Here is a 25,295-nt window from a genome sequence, read left to right as displayed (position 1 = left end):
TAATTTAAAATAAACAAAGAATATTACACTGTTACTCTCAAATAAAATGTTGTAGGTTGCAATGAAGCAATTGTCAAATTAGAGTCATCTTACCCAGCTTCCCAGAAGAGAGCTACCTTACTTTTCAGGAGGTCATAAATCATCATGAGGAAAATTTATAGCAAACATGAAGAGGTTTTAATGACAGCAAGTTCAATGACTGATGCAATTCTGAGCTGATTTTGTTAAGAACATATGTGATTTTCCCTTTTTTTGCATGGTGCCAAGCTGCAGTTTAAACTGTCCTGTATACCAAAGGTTATGAAGGTCTTAACTCTGCTATCCTCTTGGCTTGTTTAGCGTTCATGCTGTGGTCGCTCCTGATCACAGAGCAACTGAGTGGCAGAATCCCATCACCGTCTATAAATAGATCTGGCCACGTGAACTATGTGAGTGTGTGTGTTGTGTGTATGTGTGTTGACAAAATACTGAATTACTCTACAACATATCCAGTAACTTTTATCTAATAATTTCCTGGAAAACATTTTCAGATTACATTAAAAATAGATTGCTGGTTATAATATGCTTAAATGCAAGATTTTCTGAACAAAACTGTAAAAGTAATATTTGTATATTTGTATAAGTGTGATTTAAAAATTCTGCAATAAACATGAACAATTAATGAGAATAAGCAGCTTTCATATATAAATGTAAACCCACATTTGACACTATTAAAACTGCAATAATCATAATTATAATAATAATAGTAATATAGTTTGTATCACTGGCAGTTCTAAGTGCTCATCCGTGGGCGACATATCAAAACATCAACAATGTAAATCTCATGTTTCATATCAGATTGCACGCTCTGTACTTCCAGTCAGCAGGCTAATTACACAGTAATGAAGCTAGTCAAACAGGACAAACATTCACCCGTAATGCTGTAATCCTGCCTGAACCTTCTTGTCATCCTTCTTTATGATCTTAAATGGGCCCCAATGGGCCATTAGAGGGCAACTAGGACGACCACAGTCAACTCCCATGAGAGAGTTGGGGGCGGAGAGGGGGGCGGCGGGCTCAGGCCATGAAGTAGCTTTGTGTTTAAATGTGTTGGAGAGCTTGGAAATGCTTATGTTTATTTGAAAATCTCAGCAGCCCTGCAGGGAATGTCAGTGATGCTACCATATAATGCATAACAGTCACAGGAGGTGACTTGTTGATGGTAGATCAACACAACATGCTCAGCAGAAACTCACTTCAATCACTTAATCCATCTATGATGGAAGCAGGTGTTTTATGTTCATGGTGTGAGGACTGTGATCTCTTCATCAATCATTGCAATAACAGCAGTATCTTGTTCACGCTGTCTGTGATTCAGTTATTACCCATTAATGTTACTAGTTAGAGATTACTGGAATTTATTATGTTTAATTTAAAAGGATGTTCTAATTTTATTCTACCTGAGCTTGATGTCTGGGCCACCTGACAATTCAGAAGTTGTTCCCAACTATAATTCATCGCATTTATTGCATACTTCAATTACTTTTGAAGAAAAAGGGGCAAACGTTTTCTACTTGGATAGGTACTAAGTTCTGGTCAAAACAAGAATTTTGTTTTTGTTTTGGGGAATTATAATAATATTAAATATTAATATTAAATTATGTTTGTGACATTTCAAAAGCAAATCATGAAAAAAAGAAAATTGAATAAATGATGATGAAAACAGTAATTATTTTCATCATCTTTGCCAGGTGGCATAAGTAGGAGAAGTTTAAGGCAATAATATCAAAAAGTTTGAAGCAAAATTACTGTTGAAAATGTTTAAAGCTAGCAAAGAAGTCATGAAACCAATACAATGATCTACAATCTGCCAGCAGTGGGTGCTTCATTGTGTACAAACTGTTACCTGCAGACTGATTCTAATCATAAGAGTCAAAACTGCTCTGTCACCAGTTATTGTTCCAATGTCTCTCTTCAGAAATACAACCAACAGCTTTAAAAATAATATATTAAGACACAACCCTTAGGATAAAAGCTTTAATGTATGGTCTTGGATTGAGACTGCTGACCAATGAGAACTGACAACGTCACAGCGCAAAAGGACGCGTCACTTCCAAACAGAGTGAAGCTGCTGTGAAGGTGAACACCTGTGAGTCTCCGCTGCCGATTGAGTTGTCAGACCGTAACGGTGCGTTCAAGGACAGCTTAGAAAGAAGACACTCCTGCACTGACACCATAACAACACCGTCACCCACGAGTTGGCCTGATACTTGATGTTTTGGGCGAGAGCGAGGCAGGTGCACGACACCATCGCCACTACGCAAATAAAAATAAGTAAAAACTAATAATTAAAAAAAGAAAAAATAAATTCTAACCCTTTTCTTTTAGTCAAATTTATGGTCCCCAAATAATAATTCATTATTATCCATCTGCATTGGTGTTTTTATTATTTTGCATTCTGCCCACGCATCGTTTAAAACAGCCAACGAAGATATTTTCCTTTCTGACCAGAAGCTATTAGTATTGCTGTGGGTGGGAGAAAACTGAATCTATAAAAGGTGCCACACATGATCCACTTAATTTGGTATCACACCGACGTAACGTGGAGCCTCATCAACACGCGCCTTCATCAGGCTTTTCAGTCAGCCGCACAGTGTGTTTTACAGTGGAAACAGTCCAGTTAAGAATGGAAACAAACACTCCCACAGCGCCCCGAGCAGCCTTCTCCTGTATCATGTTATACTGAGAGGCGTTTACAGCTATTTTGTTTCCTAATACAGGACGACATGCTGCGCTGTAAGAGCTGCCTCTTTACGACAACATTAAAGCCTCCACGGCCTTTGCAAATAGAAATTATTACTATTTTAATTTCTTCAAGGGACAGATTTACCGCAGTTATCGACATTGACCTTGAAAACATCAGAATGGGTTTGAAGTGTCTGTTTGGTTCTGTGTTTATAGTGTTTATAGTGACATTAAACTAAGTTGTTATTTTTTATCAACAATAAAAAGATATTTTATAACATTTCTGTGGATTAGTGGGGTGGGCATAAATCGTTTTAAAATTATTAGTTTGATAGTTAACAAAATTAACTTAACGATAATTTTTTTTATTTTAAAAATATTTTAATTAGAATGCAATAAAGAAACAAACGTGTCTATGGAACCTGTGCATGTTAAACGTGAATATCCACTTCAAAATTAGTTTTTCCTGTAAATGTTTATTATTTAATTCTAGAATGAGCAAAATGTGCTTTACTCCATTATTAACAGCGTTTTCGAAATCGAAAGAAGTGCATTCATATTTATCCTTTGCTTCGAGACTTTTTTTTATTCCTTTTGTGAAACACCTGAGTTGCAGCGGTGAAGATGCACGGCCTCTTGCAAGGGGAGAAAAGACTGTCGGTAACGCGTTACAGCACTGTAACAAATTACATTGTCGCTATTATTTTTTGCAGTTGTTGCATTTGTCATCGCCTTCTTTGAGTCTCCAGTGGAGCCTGAATTGCATCCCCTGATATTCGCCCTGGACCGCAGTGAATTAATTTGGTGATTAATGACAGAAAGGTTGGCCTTTACCGGGAGGGAGTTCTCACACTGCTTCGAATTTATCGAGTTAATGGGTGACACAAACACGCTTGGCCCTTCTGATAGTAGATCTGTGATTCCTAAAGATAAGAAGAAAAAACGAAATGTGGCGCAGTACTACCATTCAATAAACAGCTCCTCACAAAAAGAAGCATTTAACGCGCAATATTTTGGAGAGCGATAACCTAGGAGGCAAAAATCGAAGCGAATCATCCAATTAAATCCCTCAAGAGCTGATGATTGATGGTGTCAGCTGTTCTGCTTCTAATTAACGTTTAAATTAAGCCAGAGGAGGGGAATATGTTTCGGACCAACTTCACTTGAGAACTGAAAGCCAACTGAACCAATAGTAGAAAGGTCTCAGGGTTATTTAGGCTTAAACCCAATTTAAGGTTAATCATGTACAGAAGTCCGGATCTGAGCGGAGCTCAGAGGAGGTCCATCTTTGTGAAGAGCATATAACTACACCTCAAGTAGAGGATTTTTTGCCCCTTTTATAACTATGTTTGATAGATGATATGACTAATAAATATGATACAATGCCCAGATGTTTTTAAATGATTTTGAATATTAAAAATGTAAAGAGAGTTTTGCTAAGACAAAACATATAAATAAAAGTACTCGCCCATGTCTATAAAATCAAACCTTTTTTCTTTTTCTTTTTTGCACAGCAAAATAAAACAAGATTAGCTTCTAACTTCCTTAAATTTCAACCTAATTTTGAATTCAAGTCTGAAGTGTCAGGTTAAATCGCCTTCTTTGTGATATTAATATATTTTCAGGTACCAGCACTTTCTCCAAAACCGTGCACATTTCTGTCCAAATTCCCTAACTGAATTTATCCCCACCAACTCCTGCTCGTTATGGAGAAATATGTATTCAAAGCAGTCACACAGGGTGGACCTCCAAGGCAGATAATAGAATTTCCTGCTGTTTTATAGCTCTGTCCCTAAACCAATGTCACCATATGCTCCTGTTGGCACAAGATTCTCCGCAGTGGCTTCCTGGGCGGCAGGCTTTACCCAGTGGGGTCACAAAAAATATGACTGTATTGTAAAAATGTTTCTCCAGCGTTTGTAATATTCAGCCCCCGGCCGCTTTCAGCAGGTGGTACTCGAATTCTAATACAACTGCTAAAATATGGTCTGCATTGTTTATTTATCATGAGAAGCTTTTGTTGCGTTTTGCATAAAGAAATGCCCATTAAAGTTGCGCTTGATTCAAGGTGGTATAGTTTTAATGTAAGATACACAATTCTGAAAAATGCTAATTTAATTCAGCCGACAAGTCTCATGTAATTCATCTAAACGAATATATCATCCAAATCATGACAAAGACCACCGAACCTTAAATAAAACAAGGTGTGTCCCTCTGATCAGACGTACCTGCTGCTCTCCCATGCGTCCCACGCGTCCTCCTTTCTCTCTCTTTTCTCTCTTTACATCCTAAGCCTCCTTCAGTGAAATTCACATTCTCCGTCCTCAGACTCTGAGCCACAGCACGGCGTCACCTTTATTATTCGCTTGTTTCACGGTACAGCATTAAATTACACTGGAACTCGGGGTTTTACCTGCAGGGAAATACCGGAGCACGTGTGGCATTACCAAAGAGAAACAAAAGAACTTAATCGACAAAACCGAATAAACGACTGAGTCCAGAAATGAAGCCGACTTTCTCTGTTCTTTCATCCTCGAATCTGTCCACAAAATGAAAAGATTATGTAGCAGACGTGTTTTCCCCAGAGACTTCAGCACATCACTATTTTTTTAATTTATTTTTAAAATATAATGACAATATTTACTCTCAGATTCCTTATTTCCTGTCGTTAAAAATAATGAATAAAATAAAAATAAATATCCAAAAAATATTCTATCGTGGTTCTGTTGCATTTTAATATATCCCATAACCGAGTCCCTCAATGTGCTCATTGTGTCTATTTTTAACTCAAATTTCAGTCCAACAAGGCGTCTGTATAACACATTACGCAAAACGTTATATGCGTAATTACGCACAAAAGTGACAGAACGACTAAATTCACATGACGGCAAGAGATTGTTGCTGGTTCTTTCTTCCTCCAGACTTTTCAATAATGCAGAAATGCTGGTGGCTCTATTCTAATGGCTATTAACTCTCCCTTTTTTAGGAGAATACTCCAGCAGAGGGAAACAGATGCATAAACATTTCAGGGCATCTTTCTCCTCGGCAGCAACAGACTCCTCCTATTCCCCACGTCCAATTAGTTATTATGGTCCGGCCCTTTAAGACGCAGCAGCGGGTCAGCAAGTAGTGTAGTGTTTCTCTAATTGAACTTCGCCCAATCAACAATAACTTGTTAGCAGTCGCTTTCTTTTTCTCTCTGCCTGTGAAAGCTTTCTTGCCTTGCAGGGTTTCACCCCCTCCAGCCGGTTACTTCCAAAAGATCTACATGGAACTTGGCAGAGGAACTGGGACTCTGAAGGGAATATAGTCCGGCTGCCTTTACAACTACGCCCGAAGCATGGTTATTTTGGAGGAAGGCTCTTACACGAGCTAAGTTGCAGCATTTGTTTCAAAATATTGTGGAGGTCTACGAGAGCACCAGAGGTAAACTTGTGGACGCTTAAATCTGCCATTTGAATGAAATAATCAACTTTCCTGAAAGCAGCACTTCTTCGGGACTGCGATGACCTCCAGTAAAGACATGAAAGCAGGTTCTGTGTTGCAGTCCGGCGGCGAGGAGAGGAGGCGGGCTCCCTTGGACCAGCTGCCGCCGCCGGCCAACTCCAACAAACCGTTAACGCCTTTCAGTATTGAGGATATCCTTAACAAACCCTCCGTGAAGAAGTCTGTCGCAAGTATCTGTCCGCCCAGAGTGCTTGAGAAAGTGACGGGCTCCAACTCAGCGAGGAACGGGATCACCACTCCGTCCTCGCCGCTGTGCGCGCTGGAAGAGCTGGCCAGCAAAACGTTTAAGGGTCTGGAAGTCAGCGTTATCCAGGCAGCGGAAGGTAAAAACTTTCTTGACCCAATTTTGAATTTTCGGGAAGGCAGGATAACCATTCAAACTAGTTTTTAAGGGGAACAAGTACAGTAAATGCGGGATTCAGAACTAAGGTCACTGCTAGCTGGGTTTGTTTTGACTTTTTAATACAGACATGCTAGGACAGCTGTATGGGAATGCGTGTAGAATTCAAGATAAGGAAAAGGACACGGAACATTTAAGCATGCAAATATGCGTGCATATCATACATAAACTGATGTAAGTGGGTAATCTTTTGAATATGCTCGTGTGTGTTGTCAAAACATCAAATAGCCACTATGGCCTGCTGCATGCAGTGCTGCGTTGGATTAAATAAACAGATTTTTTTTTCTTTTTACAACTGACGCTATTTTACATCCCGATTCCTGATGTAGGCCTGCAGCAGAAATATGTAAGCATAGCCATTCTTAGTCAACTCACTTATTTTTTTGCTTGGCTAATGATATGGTGGGAATTGAAAGGTTAATTTCCAGTGCAAATTTACTTTTTTTTTTTTTTTTTTTTTTTTACACAGTATTTAAACCACTCCAAAATGATCGCATCAGTGGTTACCTTGACTCTGCAGGGTAAAATTTAAATGTCCTCATTAGAAATTAAGTGTGATAAATAGTTTGCTACAAGGAAAATGTCAAAAGCAAGCCCGCAGAGCGTGGTCAGGCCTGTTCTGCACTGCCCTCTGTTGCTGTTGGAGTTTGAGGGTAAGTGACTCTTGCGGCTCTTTCATCCCTCTTGTTTTTCTTCTCCCACTCATCCAAGGTCGTGAGCATGTAAATGCTTTTGGACAGAGGCAGACGTCTAAGAAGAGGAGAAAGTCGCGGACAGCCTTCACGAACCACCAGATTTACGAATTGGAGAAGAGGTTTTTGTACCAGAAGTACCTTTCTCCGGCCGACCGTGACCAAATCGCGCAGCAGTTGGGACTCTCCAACGCGCAGGTCATTACCTGGTTTCAGAATCGCAGAGCTAAACTCAAGAGGGATCTGGAGGAGATGAAAGCAGATGTCGAGTCGCTCAAGAAAATCACCCCACAGACCCTGCAGAAGCTTGTCACCATGGACAACATTGAGGACCCCCAGAGTGGGGGCCCCGGGGCCAGATCGCCCAGTATCTCCCCGACTTCTCAAGGACACCGGGCCTTCCCACAGTCCCCCTCCTCGTCAAGAGACCAAACCACGGATGAATTCTCGGAGGATGACGAGGAAATCGAGGTGGACGATTGACAGTCAGGGGGGTCTGTGATTCATAAGCAGCAACAACAACAAAATATCAAAAGGGGACATTTTTCTTGCCAAACTTTTGCACGGATATTGACAAGAGGAGAATACACACATATATAAACATTTCGGGAAAGTTTTTCCTCCCCCATTTTTCTTTTCCTCTTCATGTTAATTTATTATTGGAACTTGTAAAGCCTTCCGGGTCTGTCATTTAAGTTTCACCACAAAAAAATCTGAGGAATTCCTGCTATTCTTTCAGACAGACCAAATTGTTATGGTACAGGAAGACTGATAATTGTATAGACTAAACATTTAAGTATACATTTTATTATTTCGTGATTCAAGGGGGTGGAAAAGTTGTGCAATTATTTTTGCCATTTATTCGCCTTTTTTAATAAAATTAATCGGACGTGACAAATATTTAAATCACACCCCCTATGATTTTTTTAAGCAAATAAACCCCAACTTGTAGGTTCATCCTACCTTAAGAATAGACTTATTTTTTTGTCCTGAGAGAAAGGTGTGTCTGCAAGCTTGGAGGCCTATTCGCAGCGCAAAGAAGGCGTCCATCGCTATCGACTGCAAACTTTTACACGCTCTGAATTCTGTATATAGATCAAACATCCTATGCGATAATTTTATTGTAACATTCTATTTAATCAGCATCTATGTAAATAAAGGTTATATGGTATTTCAAGAAGCTTTCGGCGCTGTTGGATGTGTGATTGTGCACATGAGCCCAAATTTAAAAAATAAACCAGAGTTAACTGAAATAAACGGGGTTTGATTTTACATTTTAGAGGGAGGAAAATGGGCCATAATCCCTGTTTTCTATAAAGAAATCTTCTATCATAAAGACGCACTAAATAGAATTAAAACAACCTCTGGATTTGCTTTGAGAGTTTAAGAAGACACATAAAACATTCACCCTAAAATTTGCTTCGCTTGGTAAAAACGGGACTTTCTGAATAATTGACCTCTGCTTTCAAGCCTGAAGTGCCATGACTTCAATTAGCAGCCGTCCACCGCCTTTATTCCCATTCTCTCCACCGGCTTTGAATACATCTTGTCGCAAGAAGGTCCCGGTCTGGCTGCGGTGTTAAGAAAAGCTTGCCTCCACCCCTGCGCCATATGTTTTCTTCCTCCTTCTATGAATCGTCTTTAACACAACTAGTGGACATGATTGATTAGGTTAACCCGCCTTTGCCTTGCATAAAACAGCTTCCACCGAGCCGTGGGCAATAATGGCACGCATCTGCCACTCTTGACTCGGGTTTGTTTGGAAAAAAGGAGAAAAAGGCACCAATGAATAGCAAATGGGTTAGTGTGAGGATCCTAATGAATAAACCTCAATGGGAGGCAGTGGAAACGCGACGTGCTGCTGCTGCTGCCAGCCGACCATTTGCAACAGTTTTTTTTAGCCACACCAAAAGTTTGGTGAATGTGCGTTAGTGAGGGAGGGGAGATGGCTGCTGTTGTAGTTTATATAATGACAGAACGTAATTTATCTTAAACTGAGTTTCCCTTAAGCTTATGTTCAACATAAAAACCGTCCTGCAGGATTTTTAAAATCGCTTTTCCGCGCTTCCCTTTAAAATATTTTGGAGTTTTTTTTTTTTTTTTTCAATTTAGAAACCTAATCAGATAAGCGTATTCAAATGTATGATTTTTAACCGAAATTAATTTAAAATGCTCTTAATATTTCAGAAGGAAAAAATCGGATAATTCGCATTCAGTTTGTCGAACATGAAATAAGGAAAATAAAAATGAATTTAACAACATTTCAAATTAAATTTGAAAGAATAAAACATTTTACAAAATAAACTTTGAAAGGTATCACATCGTTTATTTATTTATTTATTTTATTGCTAAGAAGAACAGACTGAAAAATGTTTTCTTATTTGAGACAATTGTCTTTTATTTTTAATTGTCCGTTATTAGAAAAACTCACTTCAATCAAAAAAAGGTGAAACTGAGGGAAAACTAAAGGGCTTGTTAGGACCGAGTTTTTTCTTCTCTTCTTTTGGGCGGGCAGATAAACACAGCAGACTGGCAAACACAATAGAAGTAATCGGCTGGAATCGTGGAGGTTGAAAAGTCAAGTAGGCCTTTTATTATAAAGACACTCTGGACTGGCAGCAGGAACAACGCAGGGGATGGAGCCTTAAATAAAAGTCAGTGTAAAATGGATAAAGCTCCCAATAGGATTAACCTCCTGATAAAGCTACAACATTTTCTTTATAAATAATACCCATTTTTGAAAACTTCAATTCATTGTGATTTTTACTGAGCTTATAACAACCCCTTTAATTATTAATCAGATAAATCTCTACAATCCTTTATTTTTTGTTACAAAGTATCAATTTCATTAATTAAAACTTCGTTTAGAAATAATAATTAACATGTTTAATTGAATTGCTGTATGAATAGCTGTTTTTCTTTGTATGATAACGTGTACCATCTATTTGACTCTTTTCTTCAAAATGACTTTAAAACACAGACGGTCCTGTGCATCAAGAGACAGCAGGCACTTGGCTTTCAAAGTCACTGGGTCACGTTTAGATGCACATTTATAATTTAGTATAAAGAGGACCAAAAAACCCAGAGACAACCTGTAATGTGGTTAAAAGCTCCAACAGAGAACTGGAAACATATATTTTGGCGTGAAGGTCACAGCTTTAGAAGATTATCATTTTGTTTGCAACATAAGAGTACCCTGAAGAGACATCCTCAAGGGTGGAAAATCACGTGTGTGTGTGTGTTTGTTGGGGAGGGGGGGATTTTTTTTTTATAGTAACGTTTAGATGTTATCAAGCTTAACGTAAAAAACATGGAAAATACTTTTTTCCCTCAAGCTCCACCATGAGAAATTCCAGTGATTCTTTACTCAACAGCTGCCTTACTACAGGTTACTGACCTCCACAGTTGGAAAATTGTTCTCCCCTTGATGAAGACGAGGATTTCTTCAATATGAACTCTAAAGTTATTTCTAACCTTTGCCCTTTAAGACACGTGAACACTGATGTCTGTCCACATCTAGCACAGAACAAAAATATCCTAGATGTTATCTATGCAATATTACACAACTGTTAAACATTTACTGTTATTTTTTTTCTTAATATAAATGTCCAAACAAGATCTTTAAGAAACCCCATCGAGCAGCCCAGCAAACTGTTGCTTAAATGGTTTGGCAGCAACACCACAGCGTACTTAGAAAGAGTAGAGACAGAAGGCTTGTATGTATTATCAGATCATGTCAGGTTATCAGAGACTTTGCTTTCACTCAGGACAAGATCACACACATCAAAGCTAGTCCGATGCCTGAAAAGCACCAAGTGTGCCATCTAGTGCCCATCTGGGAGGATTCGCTTTGCAAGAAGGGCAAAACAGCCACAGAATGTGACAGAGATAAAACTCAGTGCAAAGATAAAACTCCCTCAGTTTTCCCCAAAAGCCATGTGGAAAAATATCCATGTGTTATAGAAAGAAGGGGAAAAAAGTGGAGGTGGTTTTACATTCTGTTATTCCGAAGAGAAAATTCACTGGACTCACTGAACATATGAAGGTCACCATAAGAAGCGCTGCATTGACTCTGAAAACAGCAGTTCGATTGAAACGGGGGAGCTTTCTAAAGCACTTATCTCCAGTTTGGGATGTGAACCACAGATTTGTAACAGAGTGTGGGAGCATGGTGCTTCATAGATAGGGGCATTTATCAGGTATGCAGGACCTAACGAAAGCTTTTGCTGGTTTCAGGGATTGTTTGAGACCATATAATCTCAGGATGCGTCGCCACAAATTTCATGATTTTTAAAAATCTGTATATTGCAGGAATCCTAACTTATGAGTTGAAATGTTTAACTGCTAAGAAAAAACAACAACAACAACAAAAAGTTGTAACTAAGTGACTTTGAGGACAAACACTTTAAGGTTCAGACTTTTTATATTACTGAATTACTTCGTAATTTTCCTGACCTGCTTCGTAAATAAAAGCAAACAATTCATGTGGATGACTGGAAAACACACACACACACAAACAGTTGCATAAGCAGTGAGCTTAAATGTGCATGTAGGGATAATCCTGACTAATCTACACACTGACATGTTTACAGAGAACTACCATGCAGGGGAGGGATAGTAGTTGTTTCCAAGGCGCTGAATATCGCTCAGATTACAGTAAGGTCAATTATAAAAATGGAAAAGACATGGCATGGCTGTAAATCTAGCCTGAGCAGGCCTGTGAGAGAGGAAACCAAGTGGTCTGTGTCAACACAGAAGCAGCTACATGGCTGAGATAGGAGACGCATATTCACACTTCCTAATATTAGGAGTCACAGGTTTCTGACTCGACAAAAAAAACTTCTGCTGTGGGGCGTGGGTGACTATTAAAAACACGATCTTTGAAACAATCATACACCCAACTTTTCTGTGAGAGGCCCCAGAAAAACTGAAAATGCAAAAACCAGTGCGAAATGTGCTGCGCTCTGTAAACAAACTCAGAATATGTTTTATTTCAGAGATAAACTACCTGCAGAAGCATGAACAGTTTTCTCTTGGAAGATGGGGAAATAGTCCAGATGTGTAAAGCATGGCAGACGTATTCGGGGCCGTATCTGCAGCCAAAACAGATTTTACTTTAATCATGAAAGTGGGGAAAAAAGCTAAGGAATCTGATTTTGTTTTTCACATTTGCTCTTTATATCTTCTGCACATCATTTATTTTGCTAGTAGTCATTTAAAGTTTAAAACTTAAACTAAAAAAAAAAAAAATCATGAAAAACATCCAACAACTTTATGGCAAAACAAGTAATGATTATATATTTTTAATGTAAACATAGGGGAATAATTTGTGTTCAATTTTGAAATTAAATGAAACACTGCACTCACAGTGCCAAGACATGGCTGCAGTTAAGCTATTTGTTGACAAGTTTTAATAATAAGGCACACGACCCTCCCCCTCCAAAAAAGCCCAACCCCCCCATAAATAATATGGTTTCACAACTGCAGCCGTAACCTCACTAATGATTATGGATTTGTACGCAGGGAAAAGAAAATCCACTGCTGAGTGGCTTTTCTTCATTGCCAACTGGATCATAACTCACACGTACTGAATAACTTCTTGCAGCTTTTATCAAGATATTAAATAAAACTGCAATGAGCACCAATCTCTTTGTATTCTGTCCACAACCCTCCATTCAGCCTGTCAGGTGATGTGTACAATAAATAATGAATTAGACACCGAGAACCTTTTGCGTATGCAGGCCTTATGCTGATGGAAACATCTACCCAGTCATTAACACAAGCTCATTTTCCATTTAAAATTTTATTTTCAAAAATACAAAACAAGGAAAATAAGTATATGTACACAAACACTATTAAAATAGAATATGTATTGTACAAAATATGTACAGCTTTTGTCCAACTGAAAAACAAGTCCTATCTGGTTCTTTTGTCCTTGATGGTGTAGTGAAGAACTAATGGCTGGGCCTAAAGGGAAAAGATATTGCAGTATTTAAAGTGAGATATACATAACCATACACATCTTGCACAGATAACGCAAAACCTATCCCACTACTTCCAGACTGAGTGTTTTGTTCAATTGAAACAGATTGTTTTAACAGCTATTTTTCAAGCTATGACTGGAATTTTTTATTATACATCTTAAAACTTTCTCCTTATTTACCAACTGAATTCTAGTACAAAGGAATTGTTCAGGTGTAAAGAAATCTGTGCTAGCTGACAGTGGGTGCACTGTACCTTGCCAAACCAGTGTGAGAGCCATAACCGCTTCATGGTCATGTGATCTGGCAGAAACTCGTTATTGAACAGCATCTGGACCTGTAGGGAGGCCATACAAACAGATGTGAAGAAAAACTTGATATAGACTTCTATTACTTCTTTCTTCACTGAAAACATGATTGGGCAGCTTTGTGTTAATGACGCTGCTACTGTCATGGACTAAACTACTTTATTCTGAAATTTTTAAATGGAATATGTCCCTGAGAGACCTTAATGAAAACAAAAACAACCCAAAAACATAATAGCACATTTGTTTGACATTAAATTCAATTAATAATGTTGATACTATAATAATACAATAATGTTGCTGCACAATAGCCTGCTTCCTGTAAACTGCCTATAGTTGATATATTGGTTTAATATGATTCGTTTCACAGAAAAAGCACTTTCAAGCTGAAGAGGCACTATGACTGACAAAGTGCACACACAAATCCAGCATTGGCAAATGCCTTTAGTAGTGCAAAGTGTGTCCAGGCTTTATTAAGTCTATATGTGATGGAAAGAATACAAATCTATTTTGATCCTTCTGCAGCACACATGAGGAAAATACAGCCTGAGAGCTGGAACTGACAGAGCAAGTCAGCTAAGGTCCTAACAGTAAAACACTATATTAATGTTATTATTACTGCATATAATACAGCCCTCTTTGGAAGATTAACCAACATTTTAATTAGCTCTTTTTTTTCTGTCTGAGACTCTAAAACCTATCTCAGTGAAACACAAGAAAACTAAATGGGCAAGAAAGAACGGACAAAGATAAACACAGAAATGTTATGAATGCGCCACAATGACACCCACAAACAAAACATTCAAGTAAGGACGAGCAGAAACATTAATAGGTAGAGTGGTGATTTATAATGTAAAGATAAAATGATCTTAATGGAAATTAAATTAAGTCTGACTTCACCATTTTGACACAAATAAAGGTAAACAGTAAGTTCTTTACTTCTTAAACAAGGATGCAGCTTTATTGTGTCTGTTGGGTTTACCAAGATGTGACACAGTTTAACACATTTAAACTGAAACATGTGGTATGTCGTTAATTATTAGTAGCGCAAATGCAAACAGGAAAAAAGCCCTTTAAGGTATGTAGTCCTGGGGTGAAATTCTAGCTATTATTAGAGAAATTCACTGAATTTTTTGGTCTGAAATCGACAAACATGTCTAATAAAGTTTAAAAATTAATTGTAATTAAGGGCCAGGATAAGTTGACCCTGTAAAAAAAAAAGCATGAGGGATCAAGAGTGGGGTTGGTTAGACAGATCAATTATTTTACACAGTAATTAAAACAAATAACTTTTTATATCAGGGAAGAACAAAAATGCTGGGAAATAATATTGTAATGTTACAGTTTGATGCGATAAAAGAGTATGGCTGACTTACCTGGTGTTTTTCTACGTTTAATCGATGACAAAGCACTTTCCGTAGGTGCCTCACTTCTGCTCGAACAGAACAGCGAACAAACTTCTGCTGTAGAGATAAAGTCAAACAGTGCACTGTAAAACTTCAGACAAGCAATATAATGAGTCATTAACATGTTCAAACTGAAAATAATTCAAATAAATTATGGCCAGCTGCACATTTATTTTACTGCATAGCCTCCTATAACCCCAGGGGAGATGTTCAGGGACAGTTCTTGTTTATTCTGAAGGTAAATATGTCAAATTTATACCTTTTTCTTTAAAAAAACTGTAAAACTGATAAACTGGGCTCAGTTAAACTTCTGGACTTTAACACTCACACTTTGTATTGATGGAGGAACTGTTGCAGGGTTGAGTCAAAGTTTTATACCAATAGTTATAAAAAGTATTTATAGTTTTGTCTGTAAAGCTAGAAAAGCACGCCTCTGTCTTAACAGTGGTCTTAAATAATAAAATGTTTATAATATAAACATTTGTACAGTCTCACCCACTCTAACAGCGTTTTGTTACAAAAGCACATTTCAAGTATTAAGGAAATATAAACTAAGATAAATTAGATGGGAGTGAAACACCAGGGTGTGGCTTATTCGTGTTACAATTAGATTTACAGTGAAGAAAAATTCTGCTTCCTGCTCGACATTTTCCAGTCCCGACTGACTTATTCGACACTCTTAAGCCACGGTGCTAAACTTACTTATCCCCACGAAAGCAGGGTGAGTTTTACTGTTCTTTTTGTAGAACTCAGAAATTTGCTTTAATTATTTCACGTCTCAGTAAAAATAAACAACGCAGACTACGACTGCACATGCAGAGTAGTGAGAAAGTGGTCAGGGTGAAGTACAACTGAATATAGTCAGTAATTTTTTAAATACTAAAAGTTGAGATGAAATACCTAAACAACAAAGCCCAAATCTGCCTTATTATGAAATTGAACCCATGCAAAATCAAAATTAACTCTCCCAATCAAACTCCTCTTAAGTGGAAGAGTTTAGGAAATGGGCATGGCTTTGGTATCACATGAACGTCTGTGAAACAATGGTGCCCTCTGCTGGAGAAACAAATCATTGCACTTTTGATGATTTATAGCAGCGGTCCCCAACCCCTGGGCCACGAGAGTTGAGGCTTGGGTGTGAAATTTATGGGTTTCGGGGGTTTTGTCGGTTTTTGTCATCATTTTTTATCGTTAACTCGGTTTACTCGGGTCTTTTCCTGTGTGTTATGAATAAATCTTTTTTTTTTGTACCAGTACTGGTTTTATTTTGTTATATTTATCTGCGACACCTGAAAGGCCGGCCCGTGACATAAACCGATCCATGGCACAAAAAAGGTTGGGGACCGATGATGTACAGCATGTTTGGATTAAATGGATCCCCTAATAATCCTTATACCCAACCTGAACTGGACAAGTTCCATTTTACTTTGTACTTATCTGTCCTTCAATAAATTTGTCAATCAAAATTAACCCATTAAACCAAAATATGGAAGTGTTTAGTAGGCAACATTTCCACCAATATATTTTTCTTTTTTCCATGTTTCATATTGTCGAAATACTGTGCAATAGACATTTGGCTGCTACATTTTGTTAATGAGTATATTTCATTGCTTATTTATATATTCTGTATTTATATATGTATAATAATACATTTTATTTAAGAAAGTGCCTTTCAAAACACTCAAAGACACTGTACACAACTAAAAACAACAACAAACATAACAATTACGTGTGTATAAATTTAAATATATATGTATATATTTAAAATTCGTTGTTGTAATGTACAGAAGCAAAAGTAGAAAAAAAAACTGTGTCCAAATATATATGGACCTGTCTATATACAGTACGCTTAGTACAAGTTTTGGCTTTCCAACAAAAGGAAATCCCCTAAAATGAAATAAGAACATTTCACCATTTCTGTAAGTGTGGGTTTCAATTTACTGCATAAAATAATAGTTTTTTTGCTTGTAAAGTTGAGCATTCCAGGTTTGAGAAACACTGTCCAAAATATATATAGAGCAAAGATTCATTGAAGCCATGAAAAGCCCTTCTAGTAGCAGCCTTCATTTTCCATGAATCCAAACGGTTTGGCCCAAAGAATAGATGACATAACGACGGGTAAGTGGTTGTGCACCTAGAAAGCGAAAACTTGACAAGTATACATTAATAGATCTGGTCCCCAAAGCAATTTAAAACAATGTATTAGTTCCAACTATTTAATGATACACTTCTTTGTGATGTTTGAGTTAACACAGCTTGTTTGACATAAGGACCTCAACACTAACCACTGCAAACATTACCCAACAGCTTAAGCCTCCGCTTTCAATACGTGGGCCAAAGATACTACGAAAATCCACTTATTGAGAAAGAAGCAGTTTGGTTGGGAAATAAAGAATGATTATATGCCTCACTGGTGTATTTCTCCCACTTATCCCTGTCTCTCTGTGAGTGTGATGTTTCATCAGCAGGCAGAAAAACCAGACCTTCTATGTCCGCACTTGTCACTGTGCCATGTATTTGCTGTACAGTTAAGTGTGGAAATAACTTGTAAAAGCTTCAAAAAAAAATGTGCCCCGGAGACATGTTTGAAAGAGGCCACTTTAAAAGCAATAATAAACACTTAACAATCTCACAAAGTAAAAAGACTTGCTGATGTACGTTTATGGTACTCTATCAGGGTTTATTAGTGACTTACCTGAAGAGTAAGCTTTGTTTTATCTTTTTTTTCAGCTAGTGATGAACTGAAACACAAGAAATAAAGAGCTTTGAAACGTGCATGCTTTGTTAAAACAGGTTTATCTTGAACCTCATAGCTTACAACATGCAGACTAATATAATCACCTTCATATTTACATTCTATCAGCCTTATCTCAAATAAATATTTTATAAAAGTACACACAGATCACTTTAAGATAATCCATTACAGGCAAAAGTACAGCCTACCTTAACCTTTCTAAACACAGTGAAACCTGCTCGTCGTATCTGTAGAAGTGAGCTTTTGAGTGGTCAAAGCTTGTGTAAGGTACTGTAGCATCTGGTACACCATCTAGACAGAAAAGACAATCACAGCAAAAATTGGAGTGTTGAAATGTGCTGCAGTAAATGTCTCAGAGTTGATTTTAAGCCTCAAAGTGTGATTTAAACACTTTCTGACTTAAATTGTACTCAATGTTGGAGTTATTTGACAAAATGTATTCCATCATTGTTGATTTAACTCTTAAAAGAGAAAATTCCAAATTCTGAAACTCTGCACAGAGCTTGGTTAAAAATGTTAACTCTGTCATCAGTTAACTTAATAGCTTTAACTCTGTATAGAGTTCATTTTGAACTCAAGTTAAGCCCAGCCCTCCCAGACACCCCCAGTGCGGGCATTTTTCTTCATCAGTTGGAGCCTCATGGAAGAACAGTACTGATTTTGCAATTGCATGCAGTTCTACAGGGTAAGTAGAATTAAGTCAAACTTACAAAGATAGTTAGAAACTGGTGCTATAAAATGTATTTTGTGCATTTAAAAGATTTAAACAAAGAAAATATGCTAGCTATTGGCGCTGGCAATAAAGAGTTAATGCAAACTGTTAACAGCCTCTAACTATCTATCAATGTTACAGATCACATTCAAGCTGTTAGTGATGAAAAAACCAAAGTAAACTGTTCAGGCTGGCATTAATGCCCCTCTATTGTTTGATGTTTTGTGGAATTTGACATGCAGTTTGACATCAAAAGAACTGCAAAAAAAAAAAATAAAGGCAACGTGCTGTTAACAGTATTCACCGATCATGGTGAGATACACTAAAAAGTATAATCAAGCACTTTATATTCAATTGAACAAATTATTTGACATTTTCCTTTTCTTTAGTGTTTCCTGACCTGTCTTCTGCTTCTGAGTTGCTTGACTCCAACTCAAGCTTCAGCTCATGTGCCTCAACTATAATCATAGATGAGGTCCCATGCAAGAGATGCAGAATTAACAATACTGCTGCAGTATCTGCTAAACAGGTTGCTACAAAGCTTGACACTTGTGCTTTGTTTTTTCCTCTCAAGTTACTAGAAAGATTCCTTATTGCCAGGTTTTTCCTCAATGTTCATTTTTCTCTTTTTGTTTGTTTTTTCATTTTTAATAGTTAATTGAAACTGTCTTAGGAAGCAAGTTTGGTGGTGACGAAGTAAATACAGGAATACCAACAACAACAAACACCATGAAGGATGCCACAAGATGACAAATGGTTAACATACTTGTGGCTCACATGATTGATAGTCATGGGTATGTATTCAGTGTATGTTGTGTTCTTTATAGTTGTGCCAAATAAATGCATACTAACTGACTAAATTTAAAAAACTTTAAAACTTCTTGTGTATCTCTAAAAATTAATCAACTTTTTACAACTTTAACTTTCCCTGTTTTCATTGTAAAACAGATCAGTACATTTGATGAAATTGTATTAATTTTGTGTCTTTTCATCTTCAGCCTTTGAACAAGAAATGTCATCGCTGTTGTTGTTGTTACATCTCTTTCCACCACTACCAGGAGGACAAAGGTCCAAAAATCAGCACAAGTGATGCAAGTCAGAGACTTGTAGTCTTTCATAAGGTAATTATATCATGAAATTTCAATAATATGTCTTTGAGCAATCTCTTCTAAATTTATTTATTTATTTCTGTATTTGGACATCATTTCTGTGAATAATTTTCAGTTTCCTTATGTCAACCCCAGTCATGCTGCAGTCTGGAAGAGCATCTCTGCAATCAACAAGGTTGGCAACCATACCCCCTCGCTGTCAGGCATCAGAAGAGCAAGACTGACACCTTCTACATCACAATGGATAAGCATCTCATTCCATGCCAGGCAGCCACTCACTCGGAGCATTTGATGAACTTTTCAAAGCACACTTTGTGTTTAATTTGTCCCAAGATAATATAAAGCTGGACTTGTTATTTCCAGTGCAGTGGAAGAAGACATGCCTGTCTTTTGCCAAACAAGTGATTTACTTTTGGTTGAGATGACATCTTTTTATGGGAAACAAGTTGTTTACAAAGTGTTTTGATAACCATCTATATGCATTCAGAGTTGTTTGATCAGCTGTTGATCAGCTGAGGAGAGATGCATAGTGAAAATGTCAGATATAAAGTTTTATAAACCTTTTGATATGCAAAGGTCATACAATGTTTCAGATTAGGCAGTGTACATTGTACCCTCTTAACAATTTCTTGACGACAAAATAAATGTCCTTTTTGGGAAAATTTATTGTGTGCAATATAATTCTTTCTCAGAATTCAATTTTAACACTTTCCAGTGTAGAAAGCCTGACACTATAGGGAGTGAAGCCAACACTAACCAGAAGGTTAAAAACTGTATCTCAGCAGAGTCACTTATTAAGTCTCTAAAGTGTTACTTTAACTCTGTTTTGAGAGTTAAAACATGAACTCTGGCACAGTGTTAAATATTTTAACTATTTCAAAAATGTTGATTTAACTGTAAAGACTGTGGAGCTATATAAACCCTGAAAAAGTGTTGAAAATGACTCTGTGGGAGTTCATTTAACACTGGTCTTTTTGCTGTGTGCAGTTTGACTCAGGGCAGACAATCACCACCTCTGTCACTAACTGACTATGGTGCTCAGGACTTGCAAAAAAGCATAACTGCTTGAAATTTGATGATAACCTTGAAAAAGAATTTGCAGCTGTGGCCAGTGTGGCACAATTCTGTCCAGTACATCAGCCAAAAGGTAAGATTTGTGTTATTAAGATAAACATCAGTCTCATAGTCACTCATTAACTAATTCAAAACCACTGCATTATTTGATAACAGCTGGGTCAATATGGCATGATTTGCATTCAACCAATTAATGCACTGGATTCCAGATAGTGTCTTTTTGTATAATGCAGACAGATGCAAGAATAAAATGAAGACTTACCATCTCCAGCAGGCTGAATGACTCTCTCTAATCCACGTGACTGATAAAATTCCTTTATTCTTTTGTCTTCACCTAAGCAAACACAACAAAGGATTTTACTAAGAAAATCATTCAAATGTGAAAGGCAGCAACTCATAAGAACAGCCTACATCTGTTAAAAACTATAATTTGGTTATTACTCCAGAATTCACTTGCTTGGCAGGTGCAAAACAAGCACACGTGCCTTGCAAAACTAACCGACTCCAACTATAACTAACAAATAGTAGAGAGCAGTTTTGTTTACATACTTTCTTGTAATCCAGGCACCAGTTTGTAGACAATGTCTTGCATCACTCGATCCAATTTGAGGTTGAGTAACGGCTGTGTTTCATGAATTTTGATGTTGCACATTGGACAATATTTGCTTGTTTGCAAATACTTTACGATACAACTTTTACAGACTGTAGAGGAAAAAAGAAACAGAGATAGTTGCTTCACATTATGCTGATAACAGACAGTTTAATAGTGCCTGTGAAACGGCATTAAGGCTGTTGGCAGCAAATGATATAAGAATAAATGATCATTTGGCTCTGTTAACACTCACAGGTGTGTAAACACTCTGTTATTGTTGTGGCATCTATGAAGTAGCCTGCACAAAGGTAGCAGACAATGTGTTCATTCAGGTCCTTGATCTTCAACTTCACTTCCTCCTGTGGAGACAAAAAAAGTGTTTTGACAAGCTGGCTACTTTGTTAGGTGGAACTGCTTGTTTACACAAATATCTAGCAGGTCATATGGCAGCAACACGAAATTTAGGCATGCAGACATGGTCAACGGAGCCTGCTAAATTTAAACCCCAGTATCAGAATGGAGGGAAAAAAATGACTTAAAGTGATTTTCAATATGGCATGGTTCTTGGTGCCAAAAGGACTGGACTGAGTATTTTGCTAGTCTATTGGGATTTTCACACACAAACATCTCTAAGGTTTATCGACAATGTTCCAAAAAAGAGAAAATGCCCAGTGAGCAACTGTTCTCAGGGTGAAAATTCCTTCTTGATGTCAGAGGTCAGAGAAGAATGGTCAGACTGCTTTGACAACGAATCACTCATGAAACCAAGGTATACAGAAGAGCATCTCTGAACATGTCAAACCTTGAAGCAGATGGGCTACACCAACAGATGACCACACTGGTGCCACTATTTTCAGCTAAGAGTAAGACATAAAACTGGACATAAAAAGACTGGAAAAACACTGCCTGGTCTGATCAGTTTCAGTTTCTGCTGGGAAACATTCGGTTGGTATGGTCAGAATTTTGTGTAACTAACACAAAAGCATGGATCCATCCTGCCTTGTATCAATGGTTTAGGCTGGATGTGGTCCAGTAGGAAAAGACCCTATGTCACAAAGTACAAATCTTTGCTTATTATGTACGTATGAATTGTGTCATTTATGGGAAATATTTAAAGTCAAAATACCAGTACATAAAACTGTAAAAATTCTTATAAAAACACTGCTTTTATGCATTTATGTCACAACATTGATGTCTAATTTCTTTGAATGTAATGGTTATTGTGATACCCGTAGTAGAATTATACTTACAAAACAGTAAGGATATAATTCCAGTGAAAACACTGCTGTGAAATATAGCCAAAGGCAAAGGGCACATGGCCAGTGTTTAACAAAACAAATAAACCACTGATTCATTTGAGTTGTTGGTCTGATGAAGGCTGTTCCATAGTTTAGGCACTACATGTACAAAAATCAAAATTATGATTGCCTCTGGATTTAAACTAAGAACATGGAAAAACAGGGAACAGCTTAGAAGCCTTGATGAGATGAGAGAAGGACTGCTGGAAAAAGCAAGCAAAAGGCCATAAAAAGAAACTTTGCATTTAAATAACAAGAGCTATGGATGATGGATGGATGAAGGCACTATCAAACTAGAAAGCTTACTTAAAAATCTGAGTGAGCTGGGATTTTCACAAGATAAAGGTAACAGACTATTAAGGACAACTTTGTAGTGCAGTGTATTCCCCTCTTTCTAAAGGAACAACAGAGACCAAATTAAAATGTCCCCTACAGCACAATTCCTGTGGAGTCATAGTGTGCGGTCACTGCAGAGGTCGAGCATTTAGACTTGTACTGTTTTTATATCCATGCGCACAATGGGCCTTTGAATGGTGATTCTGCACTTAAGCCCAGTTGATCTACATACAGTTTTTGTAGGTTTTGCTATATTTTTAGCAGACATTTTTTAAAGTTTCAGTAAATTTAATATTTAAAAAACTTAGAAAGGTGCAGTACTGAAGATTTTCTTTGGAATGGAAAAGGCTCTTTAGTGGGTGCAATTTTTTTTTAAATGTATGAAAACTCGGAGTTTAAAGCTGAATTTAACAAGAACTTTTTTATAACTCATCCCTGTAGACAAGTGTCTGTGTTTAGCTCAAGTAGTCAAACATGAAAACGGGTTTGTCCAGCTCAGAGAGGTGCTGCTCTAAGCTGACCCTGACCTTTGACCTCTGTGGGAAAGACCCACGAACCAAACAAAAACAAAAGAAAGTTTTCCTACTAGTGGCGCCAGTGAATATTGATACAAAACATGGGTTAAACTGAAACAAAGGGGGACATTTTGATAGAAAAGTGGAATGATGTTTGTCACGTTTTTGCACAGATTTGGTGGAAACTACGGGCAGCATCGCGATGAAACATTGAAAATCGAGTAAAAGCAACGAAGCGTTCTCTTACTAACAACTGCGTGCGATCAAATCAACCACAAACCAACGGCAGTTCGAAACAAGAGAGCCGTTACAACGAGAAAGAACCCACGGAGTGCAACGATCGTTACCGCCCCACTTCACTCACACAAGGCTTGAATTAAATGTAAAAAAAACAAAAAAACAACTTGAACTGAGAATAAGTGCTAAATGTGTGCTCTGGAAAAAGCAAAATAACAGTTAGTTGACAAGGTTTCAGCACGCTGCTCTACAAAACAACACGATCGCACTCATGCCCTCTACGCATGCTCAAGCACGTCTCTCCTCGCAGCGCTTCAGCAGCATCGCTCTCCTCTCTCTCCATCAGCGCCGCGGAGGCGACAACGATCTGCCGCTAATACGTGGGATTAAGTCCCCCCTGTTACACTTCGACGCTCGGTACCTTCCCCCCTCTGTGAGGACGAGCTCAAGTAACACCATTACTCACCTCGTTTCGCAGTGGGTCCAGTTTGTAAACGGACTGTAGCTGATTTCGTAGCCGCATCGCTATGGCCATCGGACCTTGCTCCGCCATCTTTGGGACTTATGCTAAGTTCCGGGTAAACCGGAAGTGGCTGTGGTGGTGTTAAGTTGAGGCGGGGAGCTGCGAAATGAAAAAAAGGAATAGGAGAAAAACGAATTTTAAATAAGGACAATAAAAGAATAATGACTTAAAGAACGAGTGGGAGCAAACTCCGATTTTTTTCCCAATGGAAACATAAAAAACCCACAATTGTTATGAAAAAATGTTATTTAAATAAGGGCGTGAGAGTGTGGGAAAAGGCTTAAAAACTAAAGAATAATACTAAATAGATAATAAAATGGTGAAATACGTGGCTGAAAGTAAACTAGTCATCTGAAAGTAATAGATTAAATGGTCACCAAATGTTAGCTAAACTGTCAGAAAGACGTGTACACTCACTGGCAACTTTATTAAGTACACTTTTTAGTACCAAATTGGACTCCCTTTAACCTTCGGAACGGCCTTAACTCTTTTTGTCAGAGTCAATATGATACTGGAAACATTAGAGATTAGAGATCTTAGAGACTGTTGTACATACTGACATAATAACATCTGAGAGTTGCCGCAGATTTGTGAGCTGCACATTCTTAGTGTTACTCTCCCATTCCACCTAATCTGAACAGTGCTTTTGGATTAAGATTTAGTAATAGTGGAGTCCATATGGGTACAGTTACAGCAACAGTATTCAGGAAGGCTGGGACATTTATATTGTGTTTAATTGGTATTAAGGAGGTTAAGGTTTGCCTAGAAAATATCCCTCACAGCATTACACCACTACTACCAGCCTGAACCATTGATACAATGGCAGATCAATGCTTTCATGTTGTTTATGCCAAATTCTGACTCTACCATCTCAATTGAGACAATTCCTCAGTTGAGTTCAATTCACCTCATCAGGCCAGGCAACATTATTCTAGTCTTCTGTTGTCCAGTTTTGGTGAGTCCATGCATATTGTAGCCTCAGTTTCCTGTTCTTAGCTAACAGGGGTGACACCTGGTGTGGTGTTCTGCTGCTGTAGCCTAACAGCTTCAAGTTTTGATGTGCTGTGCATTCAGAGATACATACCTTTGTGTAGCAAATGGTTATTTGAGTCACTGTTTCCTTCCCATC

General features: G+C 37.8%; 2 protein-coding genes across 3 annotated transcripts; one reads left to right on the top strand and one right to left on the bottom strand.

The window, feature by feature from the left end:
• Positions 1-5,829: 5,829 nt before the first annotated feature.
• Positions 5,830-8,583, top strand: lbx2 (ladybird homeobox 2). The gene is made up of 2 exons (XM_084939008.1): positions 5,830-6,554; positions 7,343-8,583. Exons 1-2 carry the CDS (start codon positions 6,230-6,232, stop codon positions 7,804-7,806), a joined length of 789 nt encoding a protein of 262 aa, XP_084795134.1. The 5' UTR covers positions 5,830-6,229; the 3' UTR covers positions 7,807-8,583.
• Positions 8,584-13,107: 4,524 nt separating this feature from the next.
• On the bottom strand, positions 13,108-24,217 carry pcgf1 (polycomb group ring finger 1). 2 transcript variants are annotated; one of them, XM_084954213.1, is made up of 9 exons: positions 24,110-24,217; positions 21,511-21,616; positions 21,215-21,367; positions 20,928-20,999; positions 17,959-18,061; positions 17,711-17,756; positions 14,986-15,072; positions 13,561-13,641; positions 13,108-13,290 (listed from the first exon to the last, which is right to left on the bottom strand). In XM_084954213.1, the coding sequence occupies exons 1-9, from the start codon at positions 24,194-24,196 to the stop codon at positions 13,240-13,242; spliced, it is 786 nt and encodes a 261-aa protein (XP_084810339.1). In that variant the 5' UTR covers positions 24,197-24,217; the 3' UTR covers positions 13,108-13,239. The 2 variants fall into 2 exon arrangements, with proteins under 2 accessions (XP_084810339.1, XP_084810349.1); XM_084954223.1 differs by having other exon boundaries at positions 14,986-15,069.
• Between the last annotated feature and the right edge of the window lie 1,078 nt (positions 24,218-25,295).

This window comes from Perissodus microlepis, chromosome 2 (assembly GCF_051167445.1).
Source record: "Perissodus microlepis isolate ML-2025 ecotype Zambia chromosome 2, ASM5116744v1, whole genome shotgun sequence".
Classification (NCBI taxonomy): Eukaryota; Metazoa; Chordata; class Actinopteri; order Cichliformes; family Cichlidae; genus Perissodus; species Perissodus microlepis.
This window is presented reverse-complemented; position numbering and strand designations above follow the sequence as displayed.